Source organism: Schistocerca americana, chromosome X (assembly GCF_021461395.2).
Source record: "Schistocerca americana isolate TAMUIC-IGC-003095 chromosome X, iqSchAmer2.1, whole genome shotgun sequence".
NCBI lineage: Eukaryota > Metazoa > Arthropoda > Insecta > Orthoptera > Acrididae > Schistocerca > Schistocerca americana.
Genome location: NC_060130.1, coordinates 965,695,276 through 965,714,171, shown reverse-complemented (window position 1 = coordinate 965,714,171; position 18,896 = coordinate 965,695,276). Strand labels below are relative to the sequence as shown.

Genomic DNA, 18,896 nt, shown 5'->3' with positions numbered 1-18,896 from the left:
AAAATGAGGTAGACCTAATTCGTCATAATGAACAAACACTTGGGGAAGTTTGGAGGCATGGGTCAAAAACAATAACTTGATATTAAATTTTACAAAAACAGAAATTGTTCATTTCACCACAAAACAATCTGCATATGTATGTATTATTAAATGGGAGGTAAGTGCTTGTGCCATGTCATTAGTACATTTGGGAAAGAGAAAAGGACCAAAACTAAACTAAGCTAAACCAAGAATGGAGACCAGAGGTAAACCTTGAATGGAGACCATTGGTGCTCCTGCATTACTATGTCACTGGTTGAATGAAAATTTAATTTATTATCCATTTTATATATCAGTTTTGTACAATGGATATGTGAATAGAAAATGCTTAGATAAATTCCTGCTATATGACTTCAGCTTTAATGGAAGTAACTCACACTTTACTGAGTTGAATTCTTTTGTCAGGCTTAAAATTATACCTGCAGTCAGCGTCCTTTGCTCCAGAGGACAGAGTAACTCCTGTGACTGCAGTGTAACTGTTAAGATCACGCTAGTTCTCTTCCAACACCAAGCTGTGCTCACACAACCAGATTGATATTTAAAGGGGTAGAGGGAGGAGAGGAGGTGGACCCCTCCCCCCCCCCCCCCCTTTTCATTTCACCATTTCACCACTTGTTCCTTATCCTTTTCCTCCATCTCATAACCAACTCACTCTCCATCCACTACTTTGCATTTAGTGTTCCATCTTTCCATTCCCCCACACCCCCACAACACCACACTACTCACAGTTTAAATCTTTAACTCCACCATTTTACTTCAGTTTCTCTTATCCATTAAACAAATTCACAGTAACACAATGAAATGACATAACACACAACATGATGAACTGAAGAGAGAGAACAAAAGAACAATTAGCAGTTAAATTGATTACATTACACAAAACACACGAGACATGTTCAGCCAAAAGGATGCAAACTAACAGTAGCTACATTGCATTGTGTTTTTCATTAAAAATACATAGTTCTACAAATTAATGTGAGATTAGGCCAGAATAAAAATGAAGGTAAACCTCAAAGAAGTGCAAGTAGACAGTGCTTCCTGACGTGAACAAAAATCACACATAAAATACTGTAAGTAAAAATCAACATTTTTCATAATATACTCTTTTTGACATAGTAACAATACAAATTGTAAATATCTTCCATTACAGACCACTAATGATGTTTTATTTCAGTAAAACAAAATATGTTTTCTGACAGAAATATGCATTTTCCTGCAGTTGAAATATGGATTGCTATTATCATTTAAAAGTGAGGTCCAAAGATAGGTTATTAGGTTACTTATTTCTAAGCCACGCTTTTCTCAAAGCTCTTCATCTCTGCATAACTAGTAAAATCAATCTAGATTAGATTAGATTGGATTAGATTAATACTAGTTCCATGGATCATGAATACGATATTTCGTAATGATATGGAAGGAGTCGAATTTTCCAATACATGACATAATTAGGTTAATTTAACAACATACTTAAGTTAATATAACAACTTTATTTTTTGTGTTTTTTTGTTTTTCTTTATTTTTTATTTTTATTTTTTTATTTTTTAAATTTTTTTAAATATTTTTGTTTTTTTTCTTTTTTTACTTAATTTATATCTAAAAATTCCTCTATGGAGTAGAAGGAGTTGTCATTCAGCAATTCTTTTAATTTCTTCTTAAATACTTGTTGGTTATCTGTCAGACTTTTGATACTATTTGGTAAGTGACCAAATACTTTAGTGCCAGTATAATTCACCCCTTTCTGTGCCAAAGTTAGATTTAATCTTGAATAGTGAAGGTCGTCCTTTCTCCTAGTATTGTAGTTATGCACACTGCTATTACTTTTGAATTGGGTTTGGTTGTTAATAACAAATTTTATAAGAGAGTATATATACTGAGAAGCTACTGTGAATATCCCTAGATCCTTAAATAAATGTCTGCAGGATGATCTTGGGTGGACTCCAGCTATTATTCTGATTACACGCTTTTGTGCAATAAATACTTTATTCCTCAGTGATGAATTACCCCAAAATACGATGTCATATGAAAGCAATGAGTGAAAATAGGCATAGTAAGCTAATTTACTAAGATGTTTATCACCAAAATTTGCAATGACCCTTATTGCATAAGTAGCTGAACTCAAACGTTTCAGCAGATCATCAATGTGTTTCTTCCAATTTAATCTCTCATCAATGGACATACCTAAAAATTTGGAATATTCTACCTTAGCTATATGGTTCTGATTAAGGTCTATATTTATTAATGGCGTCATACCATTCACTGTACAGAACTGTATGTACTGTGTCTTATCAAAATTCAGTGAGAGTCCGTTTACAAGGAACCACTTAGTAATTTTCTGAAAGACAGTATTGACAATTTCATCAGTTAATTCTTGTTTCTCAGGTGTGATTACTATACTTGTATCATCAGCGAAGAGAACTAACTTTGCCTCTTCATGAATATAGAATGGCAAGTCCATTTGAACCTGCTTACTGTAGTACTCTCTAAATTTTTGCCCTACAATACTTCCCTCCATTACCCAACTGACTATTCCTTAGCGCTTCAGGATGTGTCCTGTCAGCTGATTCATCCTTTTAGTCAAGTTGTGCCATAAATTTCTTTTCTCCTGGTGAAACACACTATATACACACCTACATTACATATACATTCTGACAACTCCTGTGAAGTGCACAGCCAAGGATGGTTAGCATGGTACCACATGTTTAGGTTTGTTCCCACTAGAATCATGAATGGAGTATGAGAAGAATGGTGGCTTAAATGCTGCTATCTATGCTATACTTGGTCTAATATTGTCATCATGTTTCATACAGAAGGTATATATAGGAGAATGAAGAGTTTGTCTATATTCTTCACTTGTATTAGTAATTGAATTTTATGGTCTAATCAGTATCTGTCTTCCAGCATCTGCCAATTCAGATTTTCCAGAATTTCCACGAAACTCTCCCATATAATGAACCTGCGATCATTTGTGTCACCCTTCTTTGTATACACTCCATATCCCTTGTTACACCTATATGGTAGTTGTTCCACACACTTCAACAACATTCAAAGATGGCACACAAAAGTGACTGTAAGCAGTGTCCTCTGCAGAGCGACTGCATTTCTCCAGTATCCTGCCAATGAACCAAAGTCTACCAGCTGCCTTGCATACAACTGAGCCTATGTGATCATTCCACTTCATACCCCTACAAATTGTTACACCCATGTATTTGTATGTGTTGACTTATTTCAATTTTAATTCACCAATGTTGTAGCCATCTACTTTCCTACATTTTGTGAAGTGCACAGTTTTATATATCTGAACATTTAAAACAAGTTGCCAATCTTTGTACCACTTTCATATCTTATTAATATATCTGTGCAGCTTTTTCAGATATTATAGATAACTGCATCATCTGCAAAAAGTCTGAGGTTAACTATTAACATTGCATGGCAAGTCATTAATTATACACTTGAACAATAAGTGTCTCAGCACACTTCCCTGGGCATGCCTGAAGTTACTTCTACTTCTGGTAATTACTCTTCATTCATGATAACATGCTGCATCCCCCTTACATGAAATACTCAATCCAGTCACAAATTTTGTTTTACATACTGTATAATTGAACTTTTATTAATAAGTTAATAATGTCTTCATTAGTTATCTGACTGAGCACTCTAATCTTCACTATGCTTCTGCAATGCCAAAGTCTCTCATTATCTGTACTATTTAGCATCCACATTACACTTCTGTATAAGACTACACCCCCAACAAATATATTTCGGAAAGTTCTCAAAAATTTTAATTTATATTTAACATTGGTAAATTTCTCTTTTCAGATAATACTTTTTTGCTATGGCAAATCTGCATTACTTCAGTCATTATCATTTATTCTGCTTCCCAAATAGTGAAACTTATCTCCTACTTCCAGTGTCACATTGCCTAATCTAATTCCCTCAGCATCACTTGATGCAGTTTGACCAATTTTCATTACTCTTGTTTAACTTTTGTTGATGTTCATGATGTAGCAGGTTTCTAAAACATTAACACATTTCATTCATTTTTTCTTCCAAATTCTTTGCCATTTCTGACATCATTAGTAAAACATAAAGATTTTATCACTCCGTCCTGAACTTAAATTCTCTTTTGAAATTTTTTATTGGTTTTCTGTACTACTTCCTCAATGTGCTGATTGAGTGACATACAGGATATGCTAGAAGGCCATCCCTCTTCCTTCTCAATCAATGCCTCCCTCTGTTTTATTGACCTTAGGCTCTTTCATCCGCAGTTGAGTGAAAGTTGTACAAGTTGTAGATAACATTTTGCTATGAAATGTCCAGGAGAGGACTGTAGTCTTCAAACTAAGCTATCGTTTGATTACCCTTTTACTATTTTCCTTTCTCTCTATCTCTGTCTCTCCCCCTTTTTCTTCTTTTTCTTCATCATCATCTTCCTTTTCTTCCTAATGGCACAATCATCACACACCACCACATGCCTGTAATACTGTTTGATCTAATCACACTTCATCGATCTAATCACCCATCATACTGACCTCCAAGTGTGGAATACCAAACTGACAAATCCATTTTGAATGAATAACCTTCCTCTAAGTTCCAATCAAAATTTTTACAGGAGACTGTTTATTATCATTTATTTGTGTCATGCCTTGTATACTGCTCTTTAGTTTAATTTCACATTTTTCTGAGATTCGCTGTAATTTTTTAGAGTTTATCCTCCATTTATGGAAACCACTACACATGTGATAAATTCTGCATCTAGGGTAACTTGCTATATTCTTGCATCTAGGGTAACTTGCTATGTTCTGTCTGTGAAAACATTTCTGAACAATATAATTAATAATCACATTTTGTATGGTTTTTGAAACAGCTTTTCATAACTCTATGCTTTCTTCACTTAAGTAATTGGTAATAATGCAAACAAAGCATGATGTTTTGGGAAGAACACAGTGCATGTATTACAGAGGTGGCAGTACCTTGTTCCCAGGTTGCTAAAGTTCAAAGAAAAGATAAGGGGAATTCTTATCTTGGCACTGTTGCACCTCTTTACCAGGAGTAGAGTGGGGACTGTTTTGAGTACTACCATTGGAAACTAGAGTATTTTTCATGAGGCAACAGGATGTAGTACTTACAAGCTGTCATTGGACACTGATGCTGATGTCATACACTTGTGAAATCGATAATGAGATGAGACATTTGGATTATGTGTTTATGGAATTACAGATGGAAATGGAAGGAAAAGGTGTACTGAAGGAGATGAGAAGTGAATATGTCAAGTTGCACCAGTCATATGAGCAACTGGGATAACAAATGCTGCACATAGTGGAAGTAGTGCTATACATGTTACAATGAAGTAAGTGAGATTCATTAGATGTAGACGGCAGTCTACTGAAAATGGTTTTTGTGACTGTGGATGTCAATAACATCTGGGAACTGAATGGCATGACAGAAAGAGTGAGTCATGAAGCAAGGATGTATAAGGCCACCATGGAATGGCACACTACACAGTTAACCAGTTTGAAATAAGGAGTATTGAACAACACACGGGTTTTACGGAGGGTAGCAATGGAGGTAATGCATCTGGTAAAAATGACAGTAAAGACCGTGAACCAGAACCTGGAAGTCATAGACACAGAGGTGCATACGTTGAATGGTAGAATGGCAGTAGCAAGATTGTTGCAATCTATTGGTGATAGCTTGTGGGTATGCTACTGATAGATTTTGACATAACTGGGCAGACCTTTCACCACTCAGCCTCTGTTACAGAGGAAAACAAGTTGAACATTACACAGCTGTAGTTGTACTGGTGAGAGAAGACACTAGCGATTCTTCCAGTGATAAATCAGACCTACCCGAATGAAACAGCAACCCCAACCTAATCCTAGTTTTAAACTGGCTAACAGATAAACAAGAAAGACATGTTTCAATAGAGAAAATGCTCTCACATGTACAGTAATACTATGAGGAGCAGCAGCTCATGATCAAGACTATAAGTGCCCCAACCACAGGCATCATGCCAGTTTTGACTCTGTTTTGTGCAACCTTCATCTACCTTAAGTGGAAGGCAACTCATCAATGCAGCCTACATCTACATCTGTATCTACACTCCTGGAAATTGAAATAAGAACACCGTGAATTCATTGTCCCAGGAAGGGGAAACTTTATTGACACATTCCTGCGGTCAGATACATCACATGATCACACTGACAGAACCACAGGCACATAGACACAGGCAACAGAGCATGCACAATGTCGGCACTAGTACAGTGTATATCCACCTTTCGCAGCAATGCAGGCTGCTATTCTCCCATGGAGACGATCGTAGAGATGCTGGATGTAGTCCTGTGGAACGGCTTGCCATGCCATTTCCACCTGGCGCCTCAGTTGGACCAGCGTTCGTGCTGGACGTGCAGACCGCGTGAGATGACGCTTCATCCAGTCCCAAACATGCTCAATGGGGGACAGATCCGGAGATCTTGCTGGCCAGGGTAGTTGACTTACACCTTCTAGAGCACGTTGGGTGGCACGGGATACATGCGGACGTGCATTGTCCTGTTGGAACAGCAAGTTCCCTTGCCGGTCTAGGAATGGTAGAACGATGGGTTCGATGACGGTTTGGATGTACCGTGCACTATTCAGTGTCCCCTCGATGATCACCAGTGGTGTACGGCCAGTGTAGGAGATCGCTCCCCACACCATGATGCCGGGTGTTGGCCCTGTGTGCCTCGGTCGTATGCAGTCCTGATTGTGGCGCTCACCTGCACGGCGCCAAACACGCATACGACCATCATTGGCACCAAGGCAGAAGCGACTCTCATTGCTGAAGACGACACGTCTCCATTCGTCCCTCCATTCACGCCTGTCGCGACACCACTGGAGGCGGGCTGCATGATGTTGGGGCGTGAGCGGAAGACGCCCTAACGGTGTGCGGGACCGTAGCCCAGCTTCATGGAGACGGTTGCGAATGGTCCTCGCCGATACCCCAGGAGCAACAGTGTCCCTAATTTGCTGGGAAGTGGCGGTGCGGTCCCCTACGGCACTGCGTAGGATCCTACGGTCTTGGCGTGCATCCGTGCGTCACTGCGGTCCGGTCCCAGGTCGACGGGCACGTGAACCTTCCGCCGACCACTGGCGACAACATCGATGTACTGTGGAGACCTCACGCCCCACGTGTTGAGCAATTCGGCGGTACGTCCACCCGGTCTCCCGCATGCCCACTATACGCCCTCGCTCAAAGTCCGTCAACTACACATACGGTTCACGTCCACGCTGTCGCGGCATGCTACCAGTGTTAAAGACTGCGATTGAGCTCCGTATGCCACGGCAAACTGGCTGACACTGACGGCGGTGGTGCACAAATGCTGCGCAGGTAGCGCCATTCGACGGCCAACACCGCGGTTCCTGGTGTGTCCGCTGTGCCGTGCGTGTGATCATTGCTTGTACCGCCCTCTCGCAGTGTCCGGAGCAAGTATGGTGGGTCTGACACACCGGTGTCAATGTGTTCTTTTTTCCATTTCCAGGAGTGTATATACATACACCACAAGCCACTGTACACAGCTACTAGTAATTTCCTTTCCTGTTCCACTCACAAATAGAGTGAGGGAAAAACAACTGTCTGTATGCCTCTGTACAAGCCTTAATTACTCATTTCTTATCTTGTTGCCCTTATGTGAAATGTACAATGACAGCAGTAGAATCATTTTGCAGTCAACTTCAAATGCTGGTTCTTCAAATTCTCTCAACAATGTTCCCTGAAAAGAACATCACCTTCCCTCCAGGGATTCACAGCTGAGTTTCCAAAGCACCTTTGTGAAATTTGCCAATCATTTGAACCCACTAGTAATACATCTAGCAGCCCACCTCTGATCTGCTTTGATGTCTCTCTTTAACCTGACTTGGTGCGGATCCCAAACGCAAAAGTAGTACTCAAGAATGGGTCACACTAGTGTCCAACATGTGGTCTCCTTTAGGGATGAACCACTCTTTCCTAAAATTCTCCCAATAAACTGAAATCAACCACTTACCTTCCCTACTACAATCCTTATATTTTTGTTCCAGTTCATACTGCTATGCAACTTTACTCCTAGTTATTTAGTTACTGGGACTGTGTCAAACTGCACACTACTAATGTGTATTCAAATATTATAGGTTTGTTTTTACTACTCATATGCATTAATTACATTTTTCTACATTTAGAGCTAGCTGCCATTCATCAAACCAACTAGAAACTTTGTCTAACTCATCTTGAACCATTTTGCAGTCTCTCAATTACAACACCTTCCCATACACCACATCATCAGCAAACAGCTACAGATTGCTGCTCATCCTGTCTGCCAGATCATTCCTCTGTATGGTAAATAACAGGTGTGCTATAACACTTCCCTCAGGAACCCCTGACGATGCCCTTCTCTCTGATGAACCCTCGAAGTCAAGGAAAAGGTATGGGATTCTGTTATTTAAGAAGTATTCAAGCCAATCACATATCTGGGAATGTATTATGCATGTTCATACCTTCATTAATAGTCTGCAGTAGAGCGCAGTCCCCAACACTTTATGGAAATCTGGGAATATGGAATCCACCTGTTGCCCCTCATCCACAGTTCACAGGGTATCATGTGAGAAAACTGCAAGCTGAATTCCACTCAAGCAATCATTTCTTAAACCATCTGATTTGTGGACAGAAGGTTTTCTGTCTCAAGGAAATTTATTATACTTGAACTGAGAATATGTTCAAGAATTCTGTAGCAAACTGATGTTAAAGATGAAACTTCCTGGCAGATTAAGACTGTGTGCCCGACCAAGACTCGAACTCGGGACCTTTGCCATTCGCGGGCAAGTGCTCTACCAACTGCGCTACCGAAGCACGACTCACGCCCGGTACTCACAGCTTTACTTCTGCCAGTATCTCGTCTCCTACATTCCAAACCTTACAGAAGCTCTCCTGCGAACCTTGCAGAACTAGCACTCCTGAAAGAAAGGATATTGCAGAGACATGGCTTAGCCACAGCCTGTGGGATGTTTCCAGAATGAGATTTTCACTCTGCAGTGAAGTGTGCGCCGATATGAAACTTCCTGGCAGATTAAAACTGTTTTAATCTGCCATGTAGTTTCATATCAGCACACACTCTGCTGCAGAGTGAAAATCCCATTCTGAGTTTACTCTTCTTATATACAGGAGTCACCTGCACTTTTTTCCATTACTTGGGACTTTCTACTGGGTGAGAGATTTGTGATAAATACAAGCTAAGTAAGAGGTCACTGCCATAGAGTACTCTTTGTGAAACTGAATTGGAATTCTGTCAGGACATGGAGATTTATTTGCTTTCAACTCTTTCATTTGCATCTCTACACCAGGTATGCTTATTACTGTGCCATTCATATGGGAGTCAGTTTGATAGTCAAACAATTGTATGTTTGTATGATTATCCTTTGTGATCTTGTATGATTCTCCTGTGTCAATCAATTCTTGAATCCAAAGTTTTCATTTTGCTGTCTTCTGCTGGCACACCAAACTGGCCAACGAGTGACTGGATAGAAGCCTTTGCCTGATAAGTGATTTTACATAGGACCATAATTTTCTTGTGTTCTCACCAAGATATTTTGCTAAGCTATAGCTTTGGTAGTTGTATATTTCATGCATTGATCTTTTTACAGATGTGTGAATTTCTATTAACTTTTGACTTCTGTCATTTGCACTTTCTCTTTGAATTGAGAGTGCAACAGCCTTAGCTTCCTCAGCATTTCGTAAAATTTGTTGTTGAATCATGGTGGGTCTTCTCCATCCTTAATCCACTTACTTGGCACATACTTCTCCAGAGTAAGATTTACAATCTGTTTAAACTTTGCCAATAGTTCCTTCTCTATCCATCATACTGCAACTAAATGAAATCAATTCATTGTCTTAAGTGGGATGCTGACAAATGCTTATCTGCTCTTTCTAGCAGAAATACTCTCCTAGCCTTCTTCATTGATTTATTAACTTCAGTAAACTTATTCACTATGATGACATCATGGTCACTAATCCCTCTCTCTATACTGACACCATCAATAAAGTCAGGCTTGTTTGTAGCTACAAGGACTAAAATATTTCCACTGCTTCTGGTCTGGCAAACTAGCTGCTCAAGACAGTTTTCAGAAAATTTGGCCAGTAGTATTTGGCAAGACTGTCTTTCTGTACCCCCCCCCCCCCCCCTTCCACAATAAATTCATAGACATCCCAATCTATACTCAGCAGGTACAGGTCACTTCCAATTAATACTGCATGATCTTGGTATTTCTATGCTACTGATGTAGACATTCTTTGAAAGACTCTAAAACTGTCACAGTGGAGTCAGGTGGTTGCTAAAAACATCCAACAATAATTTGATTTCATCTAGACCTGTTACATGTGACCAGATAAATTCACTCTCACATTCAAATTTGACCTCTATGGAGGCAACATTTTTGTCAACTACAATGAACATTCCCATCCTGTGGGACAACTGGGATGAACATTCCAATCCTATGGCATCTAATCTGTCTTTTAAATATACTTTCCATGAATTGCTCAATATCTCAGAACTTTTTAGTTTTGGTTTCAGGCAGCTCTTGGACCCAAGAAATTTCCTGGAGGGAAGTACATTCCAGAACTTTGTTACACATACTTTGACAATGTACTGATACAATTTTCGCATTCAAAGTGTCTTTACTTTTCATGTGGTCTGATTTTGCTATCTGTGATCCTCCAGTACAATGGATTTGGTTGGACTGGTTAACTGCTCATACATGAGAAGGTACAAAGGGTGAAAGAAGCTATATATAGTAATAAGAGAGTTGTATTGTAGTATATTATTAACTGTGACTCAGAAGAGAAGGGAACTTGAGTGGTGTTGAAACGAGCATTGTTGCTTACAGCATGAGATGCCATAAGGGCACAATGAGGTGATATTCATGTATATAGTTGTTTAATATTTTGGAGGGGTTAATGTTTAAGAGGTAGGTCAATGGAGATTGGAGGTGTTGTGTAGTCACATAACGACATAGAATGTGCCCCACTTTCTGAGCTTTGTTGCTTAATGTAAGGCAAAAAATGTAAATAGACTATGTTGTAATTTTGTATGTGAAGTCTCCTTTTACAGACTGGTCATGAGTTTGGACCCAAGATGCAGGACTTCCCAAAGAGGGTTAGGATATAATGCCATTGCTAAATTTCCTGCATTACTGAATTAAAAGCAGTGCCATTGCAGGTGTCTGTTGAGCAAGCAGGCAGGCACAGAGGTGCTAACATTTCACTAGTGAGCCTGTTTGTACACTGCAGTGTGGCCAGGCCAAGCTGCACAATCATGGTGACATTGCGGAAAGGACACACAACTGCAGTTCAGCCTGTGGGGAATTTCCACTCCATAGACAAACAGTGGTGTTAATTTGAACACGTCTGGGTACAATGTATGAGCACAAGTGTGCTATTAATCACAATAAATACCCTCTGATTGTAGCACAGTTATGCACTGTTTGTCAGCACCCTCCATGACATTGGGTCCCCACAAGTCCCCATCACTCTATGGGCCGGTCAGCATGCAACACTGGTCTGGACAGCCAGCTCCACCAGATCAGTCTACGTCCATGCCCATGGACTTAGAACAATGCCCTGGATGAGCCATCTCTCATACTATACAGTGGCACCAAATCTTTGTCTTGGAATGCAGTGGTTCACAGCTGGGGCACCACTTCTGCCATCCTTCCACACCAGAGTGAGCTTCTAACCCAGTAGCAGTGGACACATATGATGTATGCATTGGTGGCACTTATCACTAAGGACCACATGATGCCAACTCAGGCATATGCTGTCGAGTGGAGTAAACAGTAAAAGCAGAGCCGGATGGGACAACATATGGCCTTCTGACTTCATCAGCACCATCAGTGGACCATGCACCTGCAGACAGAATACTCAGGGGCATCACAGTACTCCAGTGTTGTAACACAAGGTGAAATAAAAAAATGTTGTATCTTGCAGTGGAGTATTCCTAGCCACCTGTTGCAAGCACCACCACATACACAACCCACCACTCTACCACCTCTACACCATAACAGCCCCCTAATCATTCCACAATGCTATAACAGATACATATCATACATAGGGCTTCTTGCATTTATTTAAGTAGAGAGAAGACAGCACTTGTATCTCACAAAATTATTACCGTCTGTTGACCATAACTAAATAAGAGCATATAAAATTAAGAATGTGTTTATTCAGCTTCTAACAGCATTTTCAATTATTTACAAACAGTTCTGTAAAGTTTACAAGAGCATAAATTTCCAATCCACACATGAACTCTTTATACAGGAGGTTCCTCATTATTCATTTATCAGTCCTTTCCTTTTAATGGTATATATTGACATTATCCAGCTTTCATCTCACACAAGGTAATATATATTGACATTATCCAGCTTTCATCTCACACAAGGTAAGTTACACAGATGACAGCCTCCTTCAGCTCTGCAGGAAATCTTCTATTGTTAATTTCATGTAGCTAACAGTTTCAAAGAAATAGTCAAATACTTCTTTGAAGGGTTGCTGAATATCAGTGGAATCGCATACATCATGGGATCAAATCTCAGGTGCACCACAGAATATTGGAGTTGGCCCTTAAACCGAGGCTTTACCTCTGAGTGATGTGAAGCTTCACCAAGAGTGACATGTGTTTCAGATTCCACATTAAACTGTAGGACACAAATAGTCAGCAGAATACCTAGGTTAGGTTAGGGACATGCAAGTCATGAAGTGGTGTAAAGACCATTGACCCACATGTAATTATTATTATTATACAGTCACAAACTGAATAAAAAAAACACAATACAAGTTGTCGCTGAGACAAGATAGCTTTTCCTTTTATACTCCTGGAATATGCCATGTTTTCCAACGTAAATGAGATGCTCAGAAACAGGAGCAGAGAGGGGGGCAGGGTTTGCACATATTCCATTGGTCACAATAAAGTCAATGATCTTTTTGAATCAGATATCAAACCAGAAATCTTACTCAGAAAATCTGGATTACTTACAACAGTTGGTAAATTTAAGCCATCCACACCATTACTGTATTCAAAGGAATGCACATAGTGTGTGCCTAGAGGAAAGTATTTGTTTTGTAATTCAATGTCTATTATGTCCTTCTCAAACCCAGCAGATGATTCTGATACACAATTATACTTTCCATCAATTTCTTTTTCACCATTGTACTTCACTGCAGCTACTCCATTTTGATGCAATGGTGTTTCCTTAAATGAAAAGAAAGGAACATAAAATTAAGTTATTTATACTTTATTGGAAAATATGTTAGGAGAATTAGGATGATTCCAATGTACCTGGTAGTTGTATTCAACCAAGCCAATGTGTCTTGTTGCTAAAGGAATCTCAAGATTGATTGTGCCCTCTACAAATGTTGCATGATTTTTAACTTCCCATTTGTTGATTGAATTAAACAATGCTGTATTGTTTGGCCAAATGAATTCAAAGTTGTAGATGTTATTAACACTGTAAAACACATGTAAATCTTAGCAGATTTGTAGCAAAAAACATAAAATAAAATAAAAAATAAGAATGTAAACAAACATATGAAAGATGGTACTACTATGCTGCTATCAGTTGTAACAATGGAACCACAACTGCTGTTTAGTTCAGCATTAAATCTGAGGGAATTCATAGTAAATAACTAGGTTAGTTTCTTCAACTATTTTTTTTATTTTTCATTCAGAAGCATGCAAACATAATACTTAAGACACTAAAAATAGCATACTTATTAGCTTTTAAATTGTTTTGGTATTAGAGTTCTGCACCTTTGGTCTAAAAGTAGACAAACACATACCCAAATATGTGTATTATGACAACAAAGAAATACTGTGCAGGCCAATATTGCGTTCCTCAAGTCGCGTGAAGTTTTGCAACTGAAATACCTCTACATCTCCACTAAAATGAAAACAGCACTGTAACCTTACTCAATCTGAAAAATAAATCTGTTCGATTAATCTATAGGTGAGTGAGTATTCTTACAAGCATACATTCAGGGGTTGGACAAATATAGAAACACCATGAGAAATCAATGCTTGAACATAAGCGCAGATGCTAGCCAGATACAGGGAAATCAGAAAAAAAAAAATCATCCACCAAGTGACAACAAGGACAAAAGTGTGTGTTGTGTGATCATGACAAACAGTCATTGAAAAGTTTTGTGATGAATAATAAGAGGATGCTGCAAGAGTCACTGAAGAATTGAGTGTTCCACTTCTGAACACTGTCATCAACAAAACAACATGAAGGAAGCTATATAAGTTGAGAACTGCAGGGTGAGCTGGAAATCCAAAACTACTAATTAGTGACGCAAATGCTGGTAACACAAAAATGTGGTGTTGAGGCCATAAAACCTGGACTAAGAAGCAATGGAAGCCTGTAATTTGGTCAAATGAGTCTTGTTTCACACTGATGAAGTTTTCTCAGGTTATCAGCTCAGTCAAGGCATTGTTCTGTGGCAGTATTTTGACAAGTTTCCTACTTTTCATTGTCAGCCTGAAGATGATGAGTAGGAAACTTGATAATCTGATAAAACTTCATAATTGAAATTTTCTGAAACAGCCTACATTTCCTTGTTTCACTGTTTCCACCCTCTGGGCAAGTTTGCATCACAAAAGCATGCATGTGGCACTTTCTGTGATGATTTGGGCAGCTATATCATGGTATTCTGAGGACCCCATGGGTGCTACAAAAGGTCACAGAAATGCCAAGGATTATGTGAAGGTGATGCTGTATTGTAAGATGACAGGGCTCCTGTTCACACGTCTCACATTGTCCAGGACTGATTATCTGAGGACTATGATGAACTGTTGCATCTAACCAAGCCACTACAATCACCAGATCTCAATATTATTGGTAATTTGTAGTCTACTTTGGAGAGAAGGCTGTGAGATTGCTATCTACCTCCATCATCAATATCTTAAATTGACACTATTATGCAGGAATAATAGTACAAATTTCCCTTAAAAATCACACAGGATATGTATATATCCATCCCAAGGCAACTGGAAGCCATTTTGAGTGCCAATGGTTTTCCTACAGTGTGTTAGGCATGGTAATGTGTTGTGTTTGTGGTGTTTAAATATTCTTATCCATTCCCTGCAGGAGATAGTGTTAATGGATAATCAGGAGCTTGAATTTTCTATTAGAGAAGGAGTATCTATTATTTGGAGGTAGCGCCTTTTGTTCCCATAGAATGTACCATATTGGAATAAAGAAATGTGTATGAACAACAGAGTAAATCAGGGTTGGTGCTTGACTTTGTTCTAAATCATGCCTGGGTAGTGAAGTGTGGTGATAATGTGTTGTGCCTCCAAAAAATTACAGAAAATCATACCATCAGAACTCCAAAATGTGAAAAGGTGATCAACATGATCCCACCAGTTGCTGGTTGCATTCTAAATTTCTTATGGACAGGCAATTCTACGTGTTTCCCCTACAGACTCTGATGCTTGCACTCTAGCTCATGATGATGTAATCAGTTTTCATTACAGATTTAAACCCTGTCCAAAAAGCACCTTTATTACTGAATAGATTTTTGAGATTGGTGACAATAAGCTCTCTAGGAACCCACCTTGTACAAGTCTCATGATAGTTCCATTTGTTTTGAGTGGTGATACTTGCAGTTCGTTCAACTGTAAGTTGCTGGTCTTCTCAGGTAAATGAATCAATACAAGCTTGCAACATGAAGCGTGATGCTGCTACTGGATGCCCAGAGGAATGTTTCTTAGTTATGCTTTTGCAGCCACATTTAATGATTTCCACCTATGCTTAAAAGCTCTTATGGTTCATGCATGTTAAACAGTCACCATAAAGGAGCTTCTACAGAAACAGAGACTACTGTATAACAGGTATAAAACAAGGCATAGGCCTATTGATAGAAAGCAATGAATGAAGTCTTCAATGACTCCCATAGCAGAATACCCCCAATCATAAGAAATTGCGGCTGTATGTAAAGGCTGTTAGTGGTACAAAAGTTAGTACACATTAATGGATAAGACATAAAATAAAATTGAGACTAGCAAAGCAAAAGCAGAAATGCTTAACTTTGTTTTCAAATGTTTAATTCTCTTACCACTGAGCAAATGAGTGAAATAGAAACTAGTATTAATAGAGTTGTTATGTCCAGTAGCTGGAAGAAAACACAAGTCACTTTTGTCTAAAACTAGGGCAGAAGTGATCCACAAAACTACTGCCCAATACCCTTGACATCCATTTGTTGTAGAATTTTAGAACAGATTCTGAGCACAAACATAGTGAGGTATCTCAAACACAATGACCTCCCCCATGTCATCCAACATGTATTTCGAAAACACAGATAATGAGAAACCCAACTCACACTTTTTTCACATCACATCCTGAAAGCCATGGATCAAGGCAGTCAGGTAGATGCAGTATTTCTTGATTTCCAAAAAGCACCTGACTCAGCACCACACAAATGCTTATTATCATACATACAACCATATGGGGCATCAGGTCAAATTTGTGCCTGAACTGATAATTTCTTGGTAGGGAGGCTGCAGCATATTATCTTTGGTAGAGAGTCATTGACAGATACAGAAGAAACTTAGGGTGTAGCCCAGGAAGTGTGTTGGGTCCATTGCTGTTCATGTTGTATATTAACAATCTTGCATACAATATTGATAGTAACCACAGATTTTTGCAGATGATGCAGTTATCTACATTGAAGTACAGACTGAACAAAACTGTACAAACATTCAGTTAGACTTTGATAAGATTTCAATGTGGTGCAATGATTGGCAGCTTGGTTTATATGTTAAAAAATGTAAAATTATACACTTCTCAAAACAAAAACAAAAAAAGCATAGTATCATATGAATGTAATATTGGTTTAATGCTTAGCAGGGACATGAAAAGGAATTATCACATTGGCTCAGTCGTGGGTAAAGCACATAGCAGACTTCAGTTTATTGGTAGAAAATTAGGGATATACAATCAGTTTACAAAAGCAATTGCTTACAAATCACTCATGTGACCCATCCTAGAATATTGCTGAAGTGTGTGGACCCATACCAAATAGGAGTAGCAGGAGATATTGAATGCCAACAGAGCACAGCAGAATGAATGGTCACAGATTTGTTTGATGCATGGGAGAGTGTCACATATATGTTGAAAGAACTGAATGGCAGACTCTTGAAGACAGATATAAACTATCCTGAGAAAGTCTACTAACAAAGTCTTAAGAACCAACTTTAAATGATGATTCAAGGATTATACTACAGCCCCCTATGTATTACTCCCACAGGGATTGTGAGGACAAGATTAAATTAATTACAGCACACACACACAGAGGCATTTAAACACTCATTCTTCTCATATGTGAATTGAATGGGCAAAATCCCTAATAATTGATGCAGAGGGACACATCCTCAGCTATACATCTGACAGTGGTTTGCAGAGTATGGATATAGATATAGATGAAGATGCGGCAAACATTTAGATCAGGAGCAGAATGCAAGAAATACACATCACTTATTTATTTCTAACAAGTGCTCAAACATATCCCAATATGAGACAAGAGAAACTCTCTTGTAACAATACAGTTACTAGAGAATAATGAACATACTATACAGATATATGACGTAAGTTCAGAGAAGACGTACAGATGGAATAACAAAACTATAATTAAGCTAAAAGAGATTATGTTCATTTTTACTGGATGCTTAAATGCTACATAGTACATAAATACAAATAACTTTGGTCCAGTTTCAAATATATCCAAAACACAATACCATATGTTTAGCTACTCACTGAAGAAAGTAGAAATAGGTGCCAGCACAATGAATTCAATTTGCTCCTTGGAAATTCAGTAATGTTTGCCAGTTACACTATAAGTTGCTCGGTTCTTTACATAACTAGCAAAAATGTGAATATTTGAGCATCATTTAATAGTATTGGTAAAGTTAGTGACTACAGAAAATCTACAAACTTGTTTGGTGACACAAAATTTGTTTTCAAGTGCAAAAGTGATTATGTATTGATGAATCTTATGAAGAGTATTCATAAAGTTTTAATAATCACTTCCAAAAATTATGTTTATGAGATTAATTTTTTATTTGATGCAGATCCCTGTCTTCATTCCTGGTACACATTGAAATCCCAATTCCACAGGACCACAGCACACCTCTAGAGGAACCAAAACAAAATGGCATAATCTGTTGGTAAAGTTCGGAATCAAGCAGCAGTAGAAATGTTGCATCTGTGTCAACATAACCCAGTGTCAACATAACCCAGATGACTTCTTTAGCCACTCAGATTTTCCTGATGCAGCTGAAATACTGCCAATGCTGCAAAAAATTAATTGCCTCATGATACCACATTTTATCAATGGGCTGTGCCATTTGATTTTGGCCCCTCTAGTAGTGCGATACAGTACTGTGATGTGAGGATTTCAATGTCTGCTAGGACTGCTGAAATTTACCTGCAAACAAACAAAAAATTAATAACAAACCTTTATTTTTTGCAGTGATAGGTAAAACTTTATTAGTACCCTTGTATAAGGGAAGACAATGTCCTGTGAAACTTAGTTATTATCACCATGTCTTACCTTTCATTCTTGATCAAAAAGTTGAGGGCTGCCCATGGAAGCATTTTGAATGGTGTAGTAGAATTTACAGTTCCTTTCATATCTGAAGCTGTTACATAATCAATATCAGCAGTAGCTACTCTACTACTTTCAGGCCAATACACATTTGCCCTGTAGAAAAATTAATATCTTCATCAATGTTATCAAACAAATAATGTCATGTAAATCCATTATTTCTACACCTACTTAACAGGATCACAGAAAATTATCTCTT

General features: G+C 38.6%; 1 protein-coding gene across 1 annotated transcript in view; it reads right to left on the bottom strand.

Annotated features, from left to right (window-relative positions):
* Positions 1–18,896, bottom strand: part of LOC124555064 — a 704,233-nt gene that overhangs the window by 300,902 nt on the left and 384,435 nt on the right. The window contains exons 43-45 of the mRNA XM_047128850.1: positions 18,644–18,793; positions 13,374–13,542; positions 13,071–13,286 (exon numbers count right to left, since the gene is read on the bottom strand). Coding sequence (XP_046984806.1) covers positions 13,071–13,286; positions 13,374–13,542; positions 18,644–18,793 — 535 coding nt within the window. The remainder of the gene's footprint in view (positions 1–13,070; positions 13,287–13,373; positions 13,543–18,643; positions 18,794–18,896) is intronic.